This window comes from Dermacentor albipictus, chromosome 1, assembly GCF_038994185.2.
Source record: "Dermacentor albipictus isolate Rhodes 1998 colony chromosome 1, USDA_Dalb.pri_finalv2, whole genome shotgun sequence".
NCBI classification, from domain to species: Eukaryota; Metazoa; Arthropoda; class Arachnida; order Ixodida; family Ixodidae; genus Dermacentor; species Dermacentor albipictus.
Window position 1 is genome coordinate 420,414,860 of NC_091821.1, and position 15,263 is coordinate 420,430,122.

A 15,263-nucleotide genomic window follows, 5' to 3' on the forward strand; every position below is an offset into this window, starting at 1 on the left:
CCGCATTCAACTCGTTCTCGAGGCACGGGCGTACGCCTTGAATGGGGAACAGAGAACCGCCCCAAAATGTGCAACGTCAGTGAGACTACTCTGACAGTCGCGCAGAAACGTCGTCTAATTAAAGCTAACTGCTTTTCAGTGAATCGGAGAAGCAATTGGAGCAATCTGAGAGAGCCTACGTGAACAGGTATTTCTGGTTTCGCCAATCAGCCGCGAGGGTTAGCCGTATTCACCAACACACACACATAAAGAAAGGCGTTCCTGCACCTCATGAAGTGAAGGTGACTGAAATGAATACCATGGATAGTCAAAGTAACTTAGAGCACCCTGTTAATAATTTTGTACTCCTCTCGAATAACACTGAGGTTGAATAAGGTCGGACATCGATGTCAAACACTGTGTAGACTGCATCACTTCTTTTTCTCATCCTACGTAAGTTGCATGCCGTAGTCATGCTGTGGATTGCGATACGAAGGAAATCAAAAACTACTTTTACACCTGGTAGAAAATGGACTGCCAGCGCAAATCAAACTTTTAGAAATGTGTTCATGTGCATTCATCGTTCACTGCATGTTCGTTCTTATATTGTGGTGCAATCGTGTATCGCGATGGTCCCTACGGTTTTATTATTCTTTCTTTTTTTTCACTTTTTCACTTTTCACACAGACTGCACTGGCCTTGGGTTCTGGGTTCTGAAGCTGTGGCTATTAGTGTCACCACTTGTGAACCTATTCGAGCGATCTCGTCCTTGAGGACTTCTTGTTTCTCCACTGCTTCGTTCTTCTAAGAGTGTTTCTCTTTTTATCGCGTGTCAAAGGAGAACAGCAGTCGACGCCTCAACGAAGCTTCTACATCTGCTTATAAGCATTAAAAAAAAGAAGCATAAACTGGACTCTTGAAACACGGGCACTAGGAAACGAAACGGCTTCTGTCATGGATGCGAAATACAGGTACGACCATCTGTCGCCGTATCTCACCGACAAAGACGGGTGCATACAGATAAATACAATGTGCAGGTCGTTACGTTTACATCATTAAGAACTCCAGTGATCACCTGTTGCGATTAGACGGCGAAAAATACCTCTACTGCCTTCAGTACACGAAGGAGCTGTCGTCGATGCCGATCTTGCCGCAGACGCCTGCGGCAATGAAACGTTACACAAGCGCCGTATTGCTGAAATATAGAACAGAACGTCGCGATGTCTTGGCATATTCAGAAGCCGTATCCCTTTGAAAAAAGAAATGTATATGTATTATATATATAGCAGCCACAGTTTTTTGTCATACACGTGGGGAGGAGGATGGGCAAGTGAACGGAAACACACCAACTACGCGTATTTATACAAGGCGTTAAGCCAGGCACAAGTCTAGTTGCTTTTCCTTCACTCTCCGGTATACTCGCCGACGTTGAGAGCAGAAAGAAAGCGCTGTAGATTAGACCGCAAGCGTATAGATAGCCGACATCCCGTAGTTGAGACTAAGAAACAGAAACTGAGCTGGGGGCGCCGCCTTATGTAATGCATAGAGCAGATATCCAGTGGGAGATTATAAAACGAGTTCCAATGGAAAGGAAGCGCAGTACGTGACGGCAGGATATTACGCGGTGCGGCGAAATCAGGAAATTTGAGTCAGCTGACGCAAGACGGAAGTAATTGGAGATCGCTGAAATGGGGTTCTTGTTCTGTTCTGTTCATAAATGGGCGGCTGATGAGACCGAAATGAAGACTACCTCGGCTGCCCCGTTTCACTATTATAGACCAAAAGAATAAAGAAAAAAACAATAACAGTGCAAAAATAACCGATGCTTAATAATAAGATAGAAATATAACAAGCATAAATATTTTAGATAATAATTAATAATGAATAAAGGCATTCGTACTGCCCTGAACATAAATTAAGATGATGATCATTCGCCAACCAGTTCGCACGTTAAACTGCTGCGTAAAAAACTTCGATGGGAGCGAAATGCAAAAAACGCTCTTTTACTTAAATGTAGAGGCCCGTTAATGAACCCCAGCTGGTCAAAATTAATCCGAAATCGCCAACCATGGCATGCCTGATAATCCCATCGTGGTTTTGGCACGCAAAACCCCGTAATTTATATTTCCTTTTTTTTTTCGTAAAAAGAAGCACCTGCCAATTTTCATGTGGTGGACACGTTTGTATTATTATCGCAGGCGGCCTGCCTATGTGAAGGCGCCTAAACAGTAAAAATTAAGAGTTCTATCAATTCGAACCTCGATCACTTCAGCCGACCACTCCAGCGGACTCGTGAAGAAACGTGTTGCTCCAATAGCCGAGATATCTGAAGAAAATCACCTAGGCGCATTCGTTCGACGGGAAGAACTCACCGAATAGCTAAAACTGGTCTACAGGATAACATGCAAGCATCCTGCAAGAATAGCAGTTTTCTTTTTCGTACAAGAAAGTTCACAAAGGAAGTTATCACTAGTGTTCATAACTATTCTCACCTTCAGTGGTACATATCATCACCATTGGGTGCGTTGCCCTTCTCTCCGCGGAAGGTGCAAGAATAAAACGGCTGCCTCAGAATGTGTGCGACGGCGCAGATTACCTTTCCTTTTGTGAGAAATCTAACGCACAGCTCCGCAGCGACCTGTTCAAAGCAATTGCGAAGCGCAAGTTAATTTTATTATTTAATTTTATTGGTCCTAAGAGCTCCGCTCTACAAGACTTGCTATACGGGTATTGAAATGCCTTTTACCAGCACGTTTCCTTTCATTTTATTTTTTCCTATTCAATCAATCAATCAATCAGCTTTATTTCTTTGGAATAGGAGGAGTACGGGACTAAAAGCTTGAGCAGCTTGACGAGGTCCCGACCCCTTTACAGTTGGCAAAACAGCAGGATGACGGTCAGTAATGCAGAAAGAGTTCAAATATTCTTCCGATCCGCGCCACCTAAAATATATTTTGTCATAAATATGGACAAAAGGCAGAATTGATGGAAGCACCTTCTGGACATCTTATGTTGACCATCTGTTTTTCCTCAAGGTGGACCGTGGATTGAAATAAACGGTAGTAGTGCTAAGTCTAGACAAATATCCGAACTCTCAATGTATAAGGGAAGACATATCATGGAAAAGCAGACCTACACGTCCGGAAAAGAAAAAGAAAAACGGTCACGGGAAAGGCTCACAAAGTTCGACTTCCCACATAGCGCATCGCGCGAACCTCGCTGCTTCCGGCTGTTGCGAGGTGTCGTCCTTTCTCCTGCCTTACCGGTTGCTGCAAGGTTAAGGCTTCCGTGGATCACGACCCTTGTCGGGTTCACTACATAGCTATAGGTCTGGATCGGAAGGCGCCGCTCACTGTGGTGCGAAGCTGCTCCCCAAGTGGGTCACTGGCTGTCGCAAAAAGAAAGCAAGGCTAACCGCTTGAGTTGAAGCGCCAGTTTATATTGCATTCCGAATCGAAGTGCGTATAAGATTTACAGCGGGTGTTCCGCTGCAGCTGGTCGAAGGAGTACAAGGGGTCAGTCACGACGTTGCTCCCATGCGTGTGAACGTTTTCCGTGACTGACAGGCATGTTGGGTCAGCGTTTCGCCTATATGCTATCGCGACTGGGTGTCGTCGAATAGCGGACATTTAAGATGTCAGGCCCGTCCGAATAGTGTCCGACCTCATTTATTTTTGAGAAAACTACGAGGCACTGGTCGGCCACACCGTGCGACGGGGGAGGAAAATCTCTGGAGTTATAGTGTATACTCCGCAGGAGGCGTGACCTTCGCTTGTGTCTGCTGTTGCGCAGGAGCATGTTGTGTTCTGTGCTGTCGTCTCATCTCGGGCGCAGTTTTAAGCGAGTGAGAATGCATAATAATTTTCTCTGGAAAGCTTTGAGATAGCCGGGCAGAAGCAATGCGGAAGGTCCGAAGAGCGTTTGGAAATGATGCTCACGAGCCAAATAAAAAAATGGCTAGGTTGTACCGGGGGTGCAGTTGCAGTGAGCTACGTGAAACTACCTGTAAATATTGCAGACAGAGTACAGGCAATGTAAGGAACAGAAACGACGTAACCAAATGCGAAAGCTACATTTATTCACGCTTACGAAATCTCGCATGGATATCTTGTGTTACAGCTAGTGGAGGTTTTACGGTCGAATTATCTTTGTGCTCGCTCCTTATTCGTAGTGGGTCCGTTTCTTTTGCAGGAGGTGTTTGGCCATTAGGTTCAGGAAATGACCCCACCCCCTATTAATGGCGCCCGGGACTGCCCTGCGCTAGAGTTACTGTACATGCCACTACGCCGCACTCATACATGGATGGCTGGGATACCTGCGCTTCCTCAATCTCCTGCGCTTGCGCTCCCTTTATTGAGACGGACACGTTCCGTAGTGGTCAAAGGGGTTGTATATTCATTTGTCTCGCTGCTCGAGTCTCTTCACGCCCTTTGAGGGCTTTTGTATCGAACGCAGGGGGCCACAGCCGAGCAAGCGTGAAGTTTCTGCAACAAATTGCAGAATTGTAGTCCTTATCGGCCCTGATGAGCGCTGCTTCGAGTTTGGAGAATTATATCGACTACTGGTTAGGTGGATTATCTCTCTCTCAAAGGCAAACACTCACGCTCGGATCAACAAACGTACTGTCCAGCTATATGCCTCTCTGAACCCCAAATGAAATGCTAAATTTAGCTCCGATTTCGTCATGAGTGGTGTGACAAGATCATCTGCGCCTGCTACACATGGTTGATCAACAAAGCGATTCTTTACTCTACACAACGATGTCCAAGTAAGACGAGTGTGTAGTGCGGTTGCAAAGATACAAGCGATAGTGTTATATAACACGTTTTCGCTACGTGCACTTTTAGCTAGCGACACCCTCTGAACGGTTTTAAGAACGTTTCACGTCAAAAATGCTTTACAACCACTTCAACAAAGGCCGAACATCTGCGGAGAATGAGCCGCGCTTGAGAGGTCTTCAGCAAGCCAGAATGATGCGATTTGTTATGGAGTGCGAACCATGATAATAGGATATCATCGGCTAACTGTCAAAGAAATTGCTGAGCTGCTGATAGTAACAAGGATGGTGTGAATGCCATATTAAAGACGATTTGAGTACGCAGTGAATGCCAGCAAAATGTTTCCCAGGATATTAACAGAGGAATCCGATGACCTGGAAACTGCGCAATGATAGTGTCCGTTTTCGTGCAGCTCACGTGATCTGGCCAAGGCACACTATTTCGGCGGTTTGTCCAGCTCTCTATACTCTCTGGACAAATATGGGTGCATGCTACTCCTGGGTGCTCCCAAAAATCGCAAGGCCCCTGAAAGTAACGCACTTCAAAGCCTAGATGACATCTAGCGAAAAGAAACCGAGGGGGTTTCCAGGACTCTTTTGAGAATTCGGTGACCCGTGGGACTCGGTGAGCATGTGAAAGGAAGGTGGAATTACCTTGAGGGGATTAGGACCACAAAAACACCATGCTAAGCTTCTGTTTTCTTTTTTTTTTCCTGGAGCATGGATACATATCAGACAAGTCTCGTTTGCAGATGCTTCTGTAACCGCAACTCCAGAAACAGGAGGAGGAATCCTGGTTCTAGTTCAGATCGCCTAGAAGCGCAGTTGTTTTTCTTGTGAGTCGACTGAACTGGCAGCCAGACTAACCTCGTAGTCCACTCGCTGTTATAATCAACAGACACTAAGAAGTGTCAGTGAGCGCTCTCTGACCTCGATCGTCGAAGAGAGAGGAAGAGAACAAAGAGGAAGAAAGCAAAGTTTGAGAGGAAGGGGGCATCAACAAAACGCGCGTGCGGTTTGTTACCCAAAACCGAGGGAAGGGATTAAGAATATTCGTTCGTAACGTGACCTAAATGCTTTGCGCTCTGTGAGCTTCATTTCTTGTGTCATTGCACTCTTCAGGAGCTACCTCCCACCCTCTTTCTTTTTTTTCTATTTCGAAAGTTTCTTACACTTTACTTTATTTAGAAATATGAGAATATTCGGTATTGCATATGCTATCCGAAGGTCGTTTATTTTTTCGAATGCTTGCATTTGATTCGAGGCCTTATAGTCATAAATGTGAGTAGAATCAAACTCATCTGCGTCATCCGGCTCCACCCAGTTCACATATCTCCTCAAGGGCCGCACCACTAGACGTGCGGCGCCGTTTTTTCTTTTTGTGTGTGTGCGTGTGTGCGTATGCGTGTGTGTGTGTGTTTTCTCCTTCTTTGTCCTTTTGGCCCATTGTTTGAGACATCTGGCATGTGTTGACCCACCGCTGTACCTTAGTGGCTACGGGGTCGTGCTGGTGAACACAAGGTCGCAGGTCCGACACCGGTCCCATTGTGGCGGGAATGGAATACAAAATAACGCTCTTGGACCGTTCTTTGAATGGCCAACCCCATGTGGTCTAAACTAATACGGTGTGGCCCAATACAGCGTGCCTCATAATCCGACCGCGTTTCTGACACGTACATAAAACACAAGACAGCATTATACACAAACGTCAAGTGAACCAGAATGAAGGAAAATTGTTAAACCACGTGGGCTAACTGACAAGCAAAAATTACAAAGAGAGACAAATCGCTGCAAGAACCACAATGCTGACTTTCCTTATATATTGAGAAAAAAGGAGCTTTGAAATTCCATTTCGCAAAATTGACCTCACTCTTATTATTCCCTGTGCCCTTACTCGTGGAGCTTCGATTCTTACCAGCCACTGAAATTAACAGAGCTTTGGGGTTGGGGAATAGGCGGCTTCTGGAGGATGTCTCGGGCACAGTCGCCCGTATGTTCGCGCAGCCGTCCAAGACTATTATTGCTTCCGGCCACTGGCCTCTGAAGAGTGCTTAGTTATCGGTTTTCTTTTTCTCTCACGCATTTCAGTATAGTCTGTCTTTCGTTTTATTGCATCTGTAACTATGAATCCGTCCTTTTTCGCTATTCTGCAAGTGAAGTGTAATTTCTACAATCATTAGCTTCATTCACCCGAATCCTAGTGAAGCAAGGAATTTCATAGACCTAATCGTTCAATAGCGCGAGGAAAGCAGCCCGCTTCAAGCACTTCACTGCATGGACAAACACCACGTCGTAACTTCAGTGCAAAGTAAACAAATTTAAATCGTTCAGCGCGTTGTAACTACGGAAGAAGCCATAACGTCAATGAAATTAATGCCGAAAAACAAGCAATCTGCGTTTCGTATATGTACAGCTGTCAGCAAATGCTCTTTGTTTTGCTGTCATTTGTCATATCCTTTCCCCAAAATTAAGGGAGGGGGAGGGAAAGGGGACAATAAGCGGAGCATATTGCGGTTCAGTGGCTTCATTTCTTAAGAACAATCTCCAAGAGAAACAAGCGGAGACGGGGCAGGGAAAAAAGGAAAGTGGTTAAAGCTTTCTTAACGATTGAATATACAGCACGCGTACATACATACGCATGCTCCTGCACACAGACTACTTCCCGAAGGCCCACACACATGACCGACAGAAGCACTTATATATCAAGCACAGCAAATTAAGCACGATCAAAGAAAGCGAGATAAAGCAGACTGCAGCAGCCGGCGCATCAGGACACGGCAATGATTGTCATAAGCTGGGCAGACTGTCACTGCAGTTGCCAGAGGAATCGTGCTGAGGCTTCGCCCATCGCTCGCGCGGATAGGCCTAATGTACCAACTCCACAAAATGCCCAGTTCAAGCAGGACAGCATTTGTGCGCAAACTGAAACCACAGTAAGACGCCATAGAACTTGGAGGAGACGTTTATGCGGGCGTGTGAGATCGCCGTATGTGGATCGGAGACGGCGTGTAGGTATATTTTACAGTCAAGCATGTGTGCCTAGCTTTCTACAAGGCGTCACGTACAATATGCGCCTAATTTGTAAACGCGTCGCAGCTGCTCGTTACGTTTAAATTCTGTCGTAAGGCGACACACCTTAATAGAAACATTACAATAATGTCCGGAAACGTGCTGTCACAGCAGCTGCCTTGATTATCACACGCAACAATGTTCCGTCAGCGCTACAGCTCGCGTTACATACGACAGGGTAATTGTGCACCACATGCGAGGGATCGGCAAACAGTTTCTTAAAACGTACTGTGCTGGGGAAAAGAAGCACACCAGTATGCCACTTCAACGCTCACCAATTCTCGCAGACGTTGGGTGACACCGCGTGCATGTGTGGTACCCGGAGAGAGCGCACGCTCTGCTCCGCGCAGCTTCAGAAACCACGAAGGCAGAGAGCCGCACCTCGCCGAGACGAAACGGCTCACGTCCGTATAAGGCGCCGAGAATAGGACCATTTCAGGAATCTTCAAACAGGAAGAAGTGTGGGCCAAGTTCGAAAAAGAAAAATAAAAAAAACGCGATCGGCGAAACACCGACGAAGAAGCTTACACGCGTAAAGCTCTCGTTCGGACCTCGTGCGCATGCAATAAAGGTTTCTCTCTGCGTGTGGGCGGGGCGAGACAGCCTCGAAGCGGAAAAAAGAAACACGCGGTCAAGCCAAGGTGAAATCGAGAGCAAACGCGACGAAAACGGGCGAAATGTGGGGGAGGAGCCGTTCGGGCTTCCGTGACAACGGCTGGCCGCCGCCGAGGGTCAGGCCTTTGCAGCGCGCACGCGAGCGCGTGAAAAAAGAGCCGGGAATTCGCGTGACCGCGTGCGCGGCAGTCACGCACGCGCGCGACGACGCTCTCACGAGGAAGCCGCGCGCCCTTCTGACGTGCGTGCGCCATCGGGACAGAGAGAGAAAACGAAAAACGCAGAAGCGCGGCAGCGGTCCAAAAATGAACGCGACCGCGAGTTTCGCTCAACTGCGCAAGCATGGCGGAATATCTGCAACGCTGCCCGAGAGAATCGCGGACCTTTTCTTCTTTGGGAGGGTTTATTTTTGAATGTGGATGCGCATACCCGCAGGGGGCTACGCACTCGTGTTTTGTATGCGGGTGAGGCATTGTGAACTAATGCAACACGTGCATAGAGAAAGAGAGAGAGGGAGCGCTTGGCATGGTTTATGTTTAATGATGTTACGATTCATTTGTTTTCACTCACGGAAAACGTTACGTGGCAGGGCAAAGTTGAAATCAACGAGCCATCATTTTCTTCTTTATTTATTATTATTATTTACTTTCTGAACCAAAAATATTCATTGTGTTGTCGCATTTCGACTTGGGCCCCAGTGTTTCATCTGCTCGCGACAGTAGATGCTGAGACTATTGTCCCAAGGAGAGATAAATGTTCCAAACGTGCTTGTAGGTCTATATTTGAGAAAAAAACGCTATCCATTACTGACCTGAGCACTTATCCTCTAATTTTTACGACGAAAGAAAGAAACGCGATATGGCCTGCATAAAAGAACAAAACTGGAAATTTCACCTTTGCTGAAAGCGCACTCACGATGTGTATATCCATCCACGCTGTACTAAAGCACAACCAGCAGATTATGACATTGGTAAGTTATAAACAAGACCCCTTGAATGCTACACTTCCGAACAACGCAAATAAACATATTCCTGAGCTCGTTACGATTGCCCTTATATACGTCGAGGACGGAGTCGCGCACATTATACGTGCACGCTTAATGAAAATGTACGCATATCCACTCCTGCTATTTTGAGGCAGCGTACCATAAAAGATCGGCTATCCCACAGGCTTCGACCGAACAAGTACATCGCGCCGTCCTTTAAGAGCGCCTAAATCACCATCACATACTAACAAAGTTTTTAAATAACAATTTGAAGCAGCAAGAAAGGCCAAGGATCAAAACGCTTATTGCAGTATTCTCCCATTTACACCGCACGCATTTATTTATTTATTTATTTATTTATTTATTTATTTATTTATTTTTTATTTATTTATTTTTTATTTATTTATTTATTTATTTATTTATTTATTTATTTATTTATTTATTTATTTATTTATTTATAAGTTAAATGTAAACTCTCCTGTAAATATTCTGAGACCAGTTTCGTCATTATCAGGCTGCCTCTGGGCCTCCAAGTGGCATCTTTAACCCGCACTCCGCTTTGCAAAGCCTCGAACACAAAATCTCGTCATCGCCTTCGGCAACTCACGAGCACAGGGAGTTCACTTATGTCCCATGGAACAACCCAGTACTCTGAAACCAATGCTGGACTTTCCTCTCTCTCTCTCTCTCTCTCTCTCTCTCTCTCTCTCTCTCTCTCTTTCAATGGCGGTAAGCCACCGACGCACAAGAACATCAGGAACAAGGAACAGCACGGCATACAATACGAGCGAACCTTTGACAGCGGACTTCGAGCTCATCACGGGACCAACGCAAACGTATAGATGACAAATCTTAAAGGCTATCCGGGACAGGGAGCGTTATGCAAGCGGTTAGATGGCTCCAGACACGAGCCCTTATCCGATAAATACCCGCCATTCAATAAATATCTGCGGCCCTCAGGACCTGGCCGCCCACACTCATATAGCATACGCCGACGCACTTGAGAGGCAAGCGGCGAAGCGCCACTCGGCCAAGGCAGAGATGACGAGGAACCAAACAGTGGCGTCAATCAAGGCTTCGGAGACAAAAAAGAAAGCGCGAAGAGCGCTAGCAGCGAGAAGAGGCTGACTCACTGGCCTCTGGGATGCGCGTACTCGCGCAGTCTTGACTGCGCGGTGCCGTGCATCATTTGGCTCCGCTAGAGTCACTCTGTCATTCTCTCGCTCCGTGCCAATGTTCCTCCGGCGGTGCTCATCAGCAGAGCCCAACCAAAGGTGCTGCTGCAGGCGAGGCAGGCCTCGAGGGGTGAAGACTCGAGAGAAAAAAAAAAGGAAATAAAAAGAAGCGAAGACGAGCGAGCGCGTGCTAGCTACTCGAAAGAGAAGGGCCCTTTCTTTTTTTTTTTTTTTTCGCAATAGGGCTCCTTCAGCGTGCGGCGCGCAACTCGGCGTTGACATAGCCCTGACCGCTATACCGCGACGGAGAGGCAAGCACAGCCAGGCTCCCCCCCTTGCCGGGCACAGCCTGCGCGCAAACCGCGGTGTACGCGTACACAGCGCCTCACGCGCATACGGACGAGGTACGCGAGTACGCGCCTTGTTTCTAATCACGGGCCTTTTCGGAAAGGCGCGACGCCTCTCCGCTAGAGGCGCGGAAGGATTATTCAGCGCTCGGAAGGCTTGTCGCAACGCCCGCCCAGAGGCTCACGTACAAATGAATGCGTGCGCGCGTCCTGCCTGCCTGAAGCGGGTACGAATAAAAAAACAACGAGAAAGGCGGGGAAAAAGGCGTTGTTGCCGCCGGTGCGTGTCATTTCGTTGTCGCACCACCGAGATGGAGGAGTGTGTACGCCTGCTAGTCGGGGACAATCGGCGCGACGCTAAGAGTCGTCTTCGCTCGGCGCGTTTCAAGGTCCTCTTTTTCTTTTTTTCACCACTCGCGCGCGTGCATAGGGTACCCGAAGCAGCATGCAAGCGGCGATGGACGTGCGCGCGATCGAGCAACAATTGTGCGACGCGGACGCAGAGTGGCGAAGCGGGAAGCGTGGTTTCGCGCGTGCGACGCGAGGCCGCGATGGGCGCGCGCAAGGTTCTCGCGACGCGGAGACAGCTGGCACTCGTCACTGCTTGCGACACTTCTTTTTTAAAACGCAGAGCTGATGCACTTTAACGCCTCTCGGGCTCCCGGGAGCCGCAGCATCGAGAATGGCAAAAAAGAATGTGGCAGAAACCATCTCAAGATGACTGTCGACGTTAATGCGATTAGCATTGAAGCTATGCAGCAACACAGCCTGTTGTCACTGCCGAAACGCGTCACGTATGAGGCGTGGTGTATACATACTGCAGCCAGGTTCCGCTCTCGCGCTTCCATTCATTGAAGAGCAGCACGTACCCAGTGGCAGGCACCCAGTGACCCATCTTGCCGTCTAAGAGGTTCATAGAAGAGGGGGCGCACGCCCAGTGGCACATACCCACTGACCCAACTTGGGGTAACATAAAGGTGGTTAAATCCAGGTATACATGCATAGATACCGGAAAGTACGTGAAGCATCCTATGAATTAATGCTAATCGCATTTTTAAAAAAGAAAACGACGTTATTTCGAAAAGCGACCAAGTCTTCTGGTCGGGTAGGGTATGTATACCTAGAGACTACAGGTATACAGATAGGCATACAGACCTACAGAGGTAAGTATACCTGCAGAGTCGCAGATGGGCGTTAGACAGTATAGCAAAGCAAGGTGTTCTACAACGAAGGAAAGCCGCTACATATCGACGGCTAACGTATATGCTTGCACGGGCAGCTTTTTCCGCTGTCTTTAACCACTAAAAGAGACAGAGATGAAATGGAGGATAAAATGCGCACCCTGCCCCTTTGCACGAATGTGCAGCTGATCTCCCGAGTGGTTTTACCGCTCCAGCCGCAGAAGAACACAATTACTATAGAGCTCAATAAAGTTTTCACTCATTCACTCACTCGCCATCACATTAACACCCACGGCGTTTATCCGCAAGGGAAATGCGCCCTCAGTCGAAACCTTCATCAATACGCCTATAGATCACTATTCAGAACTTTTCCGTTAAGCAGACCAGTTCGAAACAAATTTAGCTGTGGGAACCCTGCCACAGCACTTAATTGTCACAACCTGGCACAATTGTCACAATGTACTGCCTTAAAATTTAAATGGTTTGATCGCTCGTACAGCTATTTAATGTGCGGATATTGCCAACTGTGGTGCGCGGTGATGTCGCCGCAAACGTCAAGGTTCATTCACTTTGTTCGCATGGTTTAACATACCGAAACCGTATATGCAGCGACCTTATGACGGACGCCGTATAGGGGGCTCTGGGTCAATTTCAATAGCTTGAGGTTCCTAGTGTAAACCTAATCCAGACAGACGATCGAATTTTTTTTTTCATTATTATTATTTTTCCGCTATATAAATGCGGCCGCCGCGACCAGGATACGAACCCGCGAGCTCATGCCCAGCGTCAGAAGGCTATCATTGCCACCAAGCCACAGCGGCGGGCGTCGAACGTCAAGTGACCGGTCACGACCACTGTCGAAGGAAGCAGGAAATGCTACACTTAATTAACCGTCATCACCATTACCCCTACGCCGCCTTTTCCGGTGAACCGGAAAAACAAAACAAAACGATTAAAAAAGAACCGGCGTTAACCGGCCTAGAGCCGCAGGAGCCCGGACAGACGTACGTACTCTCTCTCTCTCTCTCTCTCTCTCGGTGTGCCCTCGGATCACGCGCCACCACTCGCCGCGTGCGAAGTGGCAACGCCGAAGATCATGCGTACCCACTGGGTGCCGCGGCGCCCTCGGCTGCAGCACCGCGAGCGTAACCTTGTGCCGGGCTCCCTCGCCATTTGTGTGCCTGCGATCCCCCCCCCCACCCCTTACCCCGTGTAAGCGTGACAATAAGCGAGATGACTTGCCCTCCGGCGGCGCTTCCGCGAGCCCGCTGCTTGACCTTCTGTCGCCACCGACTTCGGGAGGAGAGAGAGAGAGAGAATCATTGGCAGCTGTCAAGCGGAAGGAAATGGCCGGCGGATGTCGTCCGGCAACCTCCCCCCGTGGTTTTCTTTATTTGCTCCGTTTGTCCTTTCTTTATCCGCCCTCTTCGATTCTGCGTTATGACTATAGTGTCACGTTTCGCCCTTAACTGGACAGTCATTAGACTCTCGCCTTCGTGGAGTGAGCGTCCCTTGATCGTCGCTTTCGCCTCCGGCGTGGAAGAAGGCAGACCCACCACACTGGAGGTCGACTTCATTTGCCTTCTGCTAAAGGGAAGACGATGACGAAACGCCTTCGCCGCCGTAACTGACCGTGTGAGTGACACGCGTAAGGATACACCGCGAAATGGGTGGTCACGGCTTGCTGCCCGGCAAGGCGAGAACGGGCGTAGAATGAATTCGGGCGGCCTTTCGAAAACCATTTGTCCCTCAACTGCCGGAGCCAGACTTACGACATCCGCAGCTCCGCCTCACCTGCAGTGTATAGGGCTCCCAGCGGAGTTTTTTTAAAGCATGCGCGCTCGCGAAAGAGCAGTTGTAACCTTTGCTTCACGTTGCGAAATTCATGGCAGTTTGTTGGTAGGAATTCTGTGCGATGATGTATTATACTTTTTACTTCCGGCTCCTTCTCATTTAGAGTGCAAGACCCTTCGCGATCAAAATTTCTCCGGAGCATTTCATATACTACGGCGTCTTCTAATAGCCACATAATTGGTTGGGAACGCTAGAATCCACCAATCAGCCAATCAAAGCTCGGCTGACGTTAGGCTGCGTTTGTGCTTAGCTAAACCCGCATCTTTTCAAGGCAGCACACGTTGAAATGTCTATCGGCTACATCGTTTGCGAAGTCGCCTGCGCAGAGATGTGCAGCGCTACATATCGGACGAGTCGGTTTTTCTTGTATATTTTTTTCTCGCGGCTCATGTTACGCTTAAAGTAATGTTTGAAATTATAAAATTGAAATTGCATTAAATTTATTTCATTTTATGGTAAATCATTCTGCGGAATTCTGGCAAGTGGTGAAAGATTCATGAACGGGAAAACTCGGGTGGATGACAATTTTACCTTTCAATAAATATTTTATGTCAGTGGCACAGAGCGCGTATATATATATGTATGGAACAGTGGCTACATGAAAATTATCAAAACGCATTGCGGTGAACTGCTATAAAAAAGCATATAAGAGAGAGAGAGAGAGAGAGAGATGAGATGAGAAACGGGGCGGGAAAGGCAAGGAAGTTAACCGGAAGAGATTCCGGTTTGCTACCCTGCAATGGGGGAATGGTAAGGGGGAGATGGACAGGAAGAATGGCGGAGCGATAAAGCAAAGTTACGAAAAAAAAGAAAGATAGAAGAGATGGAGAAGGAGATAATACAGTTAAAAGAATATCCCGCGCTTTCTTAGGAGCCAGAAAACAAAAATTCAAATTCACATATAGGAACTGGAAACATAGCTAAGCGCGAACTTGTCGTTACTTCTACAACATCGCGAAAAAGAAAGAAAGAAAGAAAGAAAGAAAGAAAGAAAGAAAGAAAGAAAGAAAGAAAGAAAGAAAGAAAGAAAGAAAGAGTACTATTCAACCAAAACTACAAAGAATGCTCTTTTTTCATGACGCAACAACTTTCCTATAATGAACGAGAAGAAAGGGAGCCGAAGGAACCGTTTTGCATAAGTCACAATCACACAAAGTCAACAGACAAGGACAGCCAAAGCATAGGGGGATTCGTTTATTTTAAATGAAACATAGAAAATATAAGTAAATGAAAACGGCAGGGGACGAAAAACACAACTGGCCGTAGGTGGGATACAAACCC

The 15,263-nt window shown here is 47.5% G+C and overlaps 1 protein-coding gene across 6 annotated transcripts in view; it reads right to left on the bottom strand.

Moving 5' to 3' along the window:
• LOC135900387 (tripartite motif-containing protein 3-like) overlaps positions 1-15,263 on the bottom strand; it is a 131,256-nt gene that overhangs the window by 32,762 nt on the left and 83,231 nt on the right. The window contains exon 1 of one of the 6 annotated variants that reach the window (XM_065429874.2): positions 8,101-8,150. The exons of the other annotated variants lie outside the window; for them this stretch is intronic. Within the exon in view, the coding sequence (XP_065285946.1) occupies positions 8,101-8,135 (35 nt within the window). The 5' untranslated portion in view covers positions 8,136-8,150. Of the gene's footprint in view, positions 1-8,100; positions 8,151-15,263 lie in introns of those variants that run through there. 6 annotated transcript variants of the gene reach the window in all.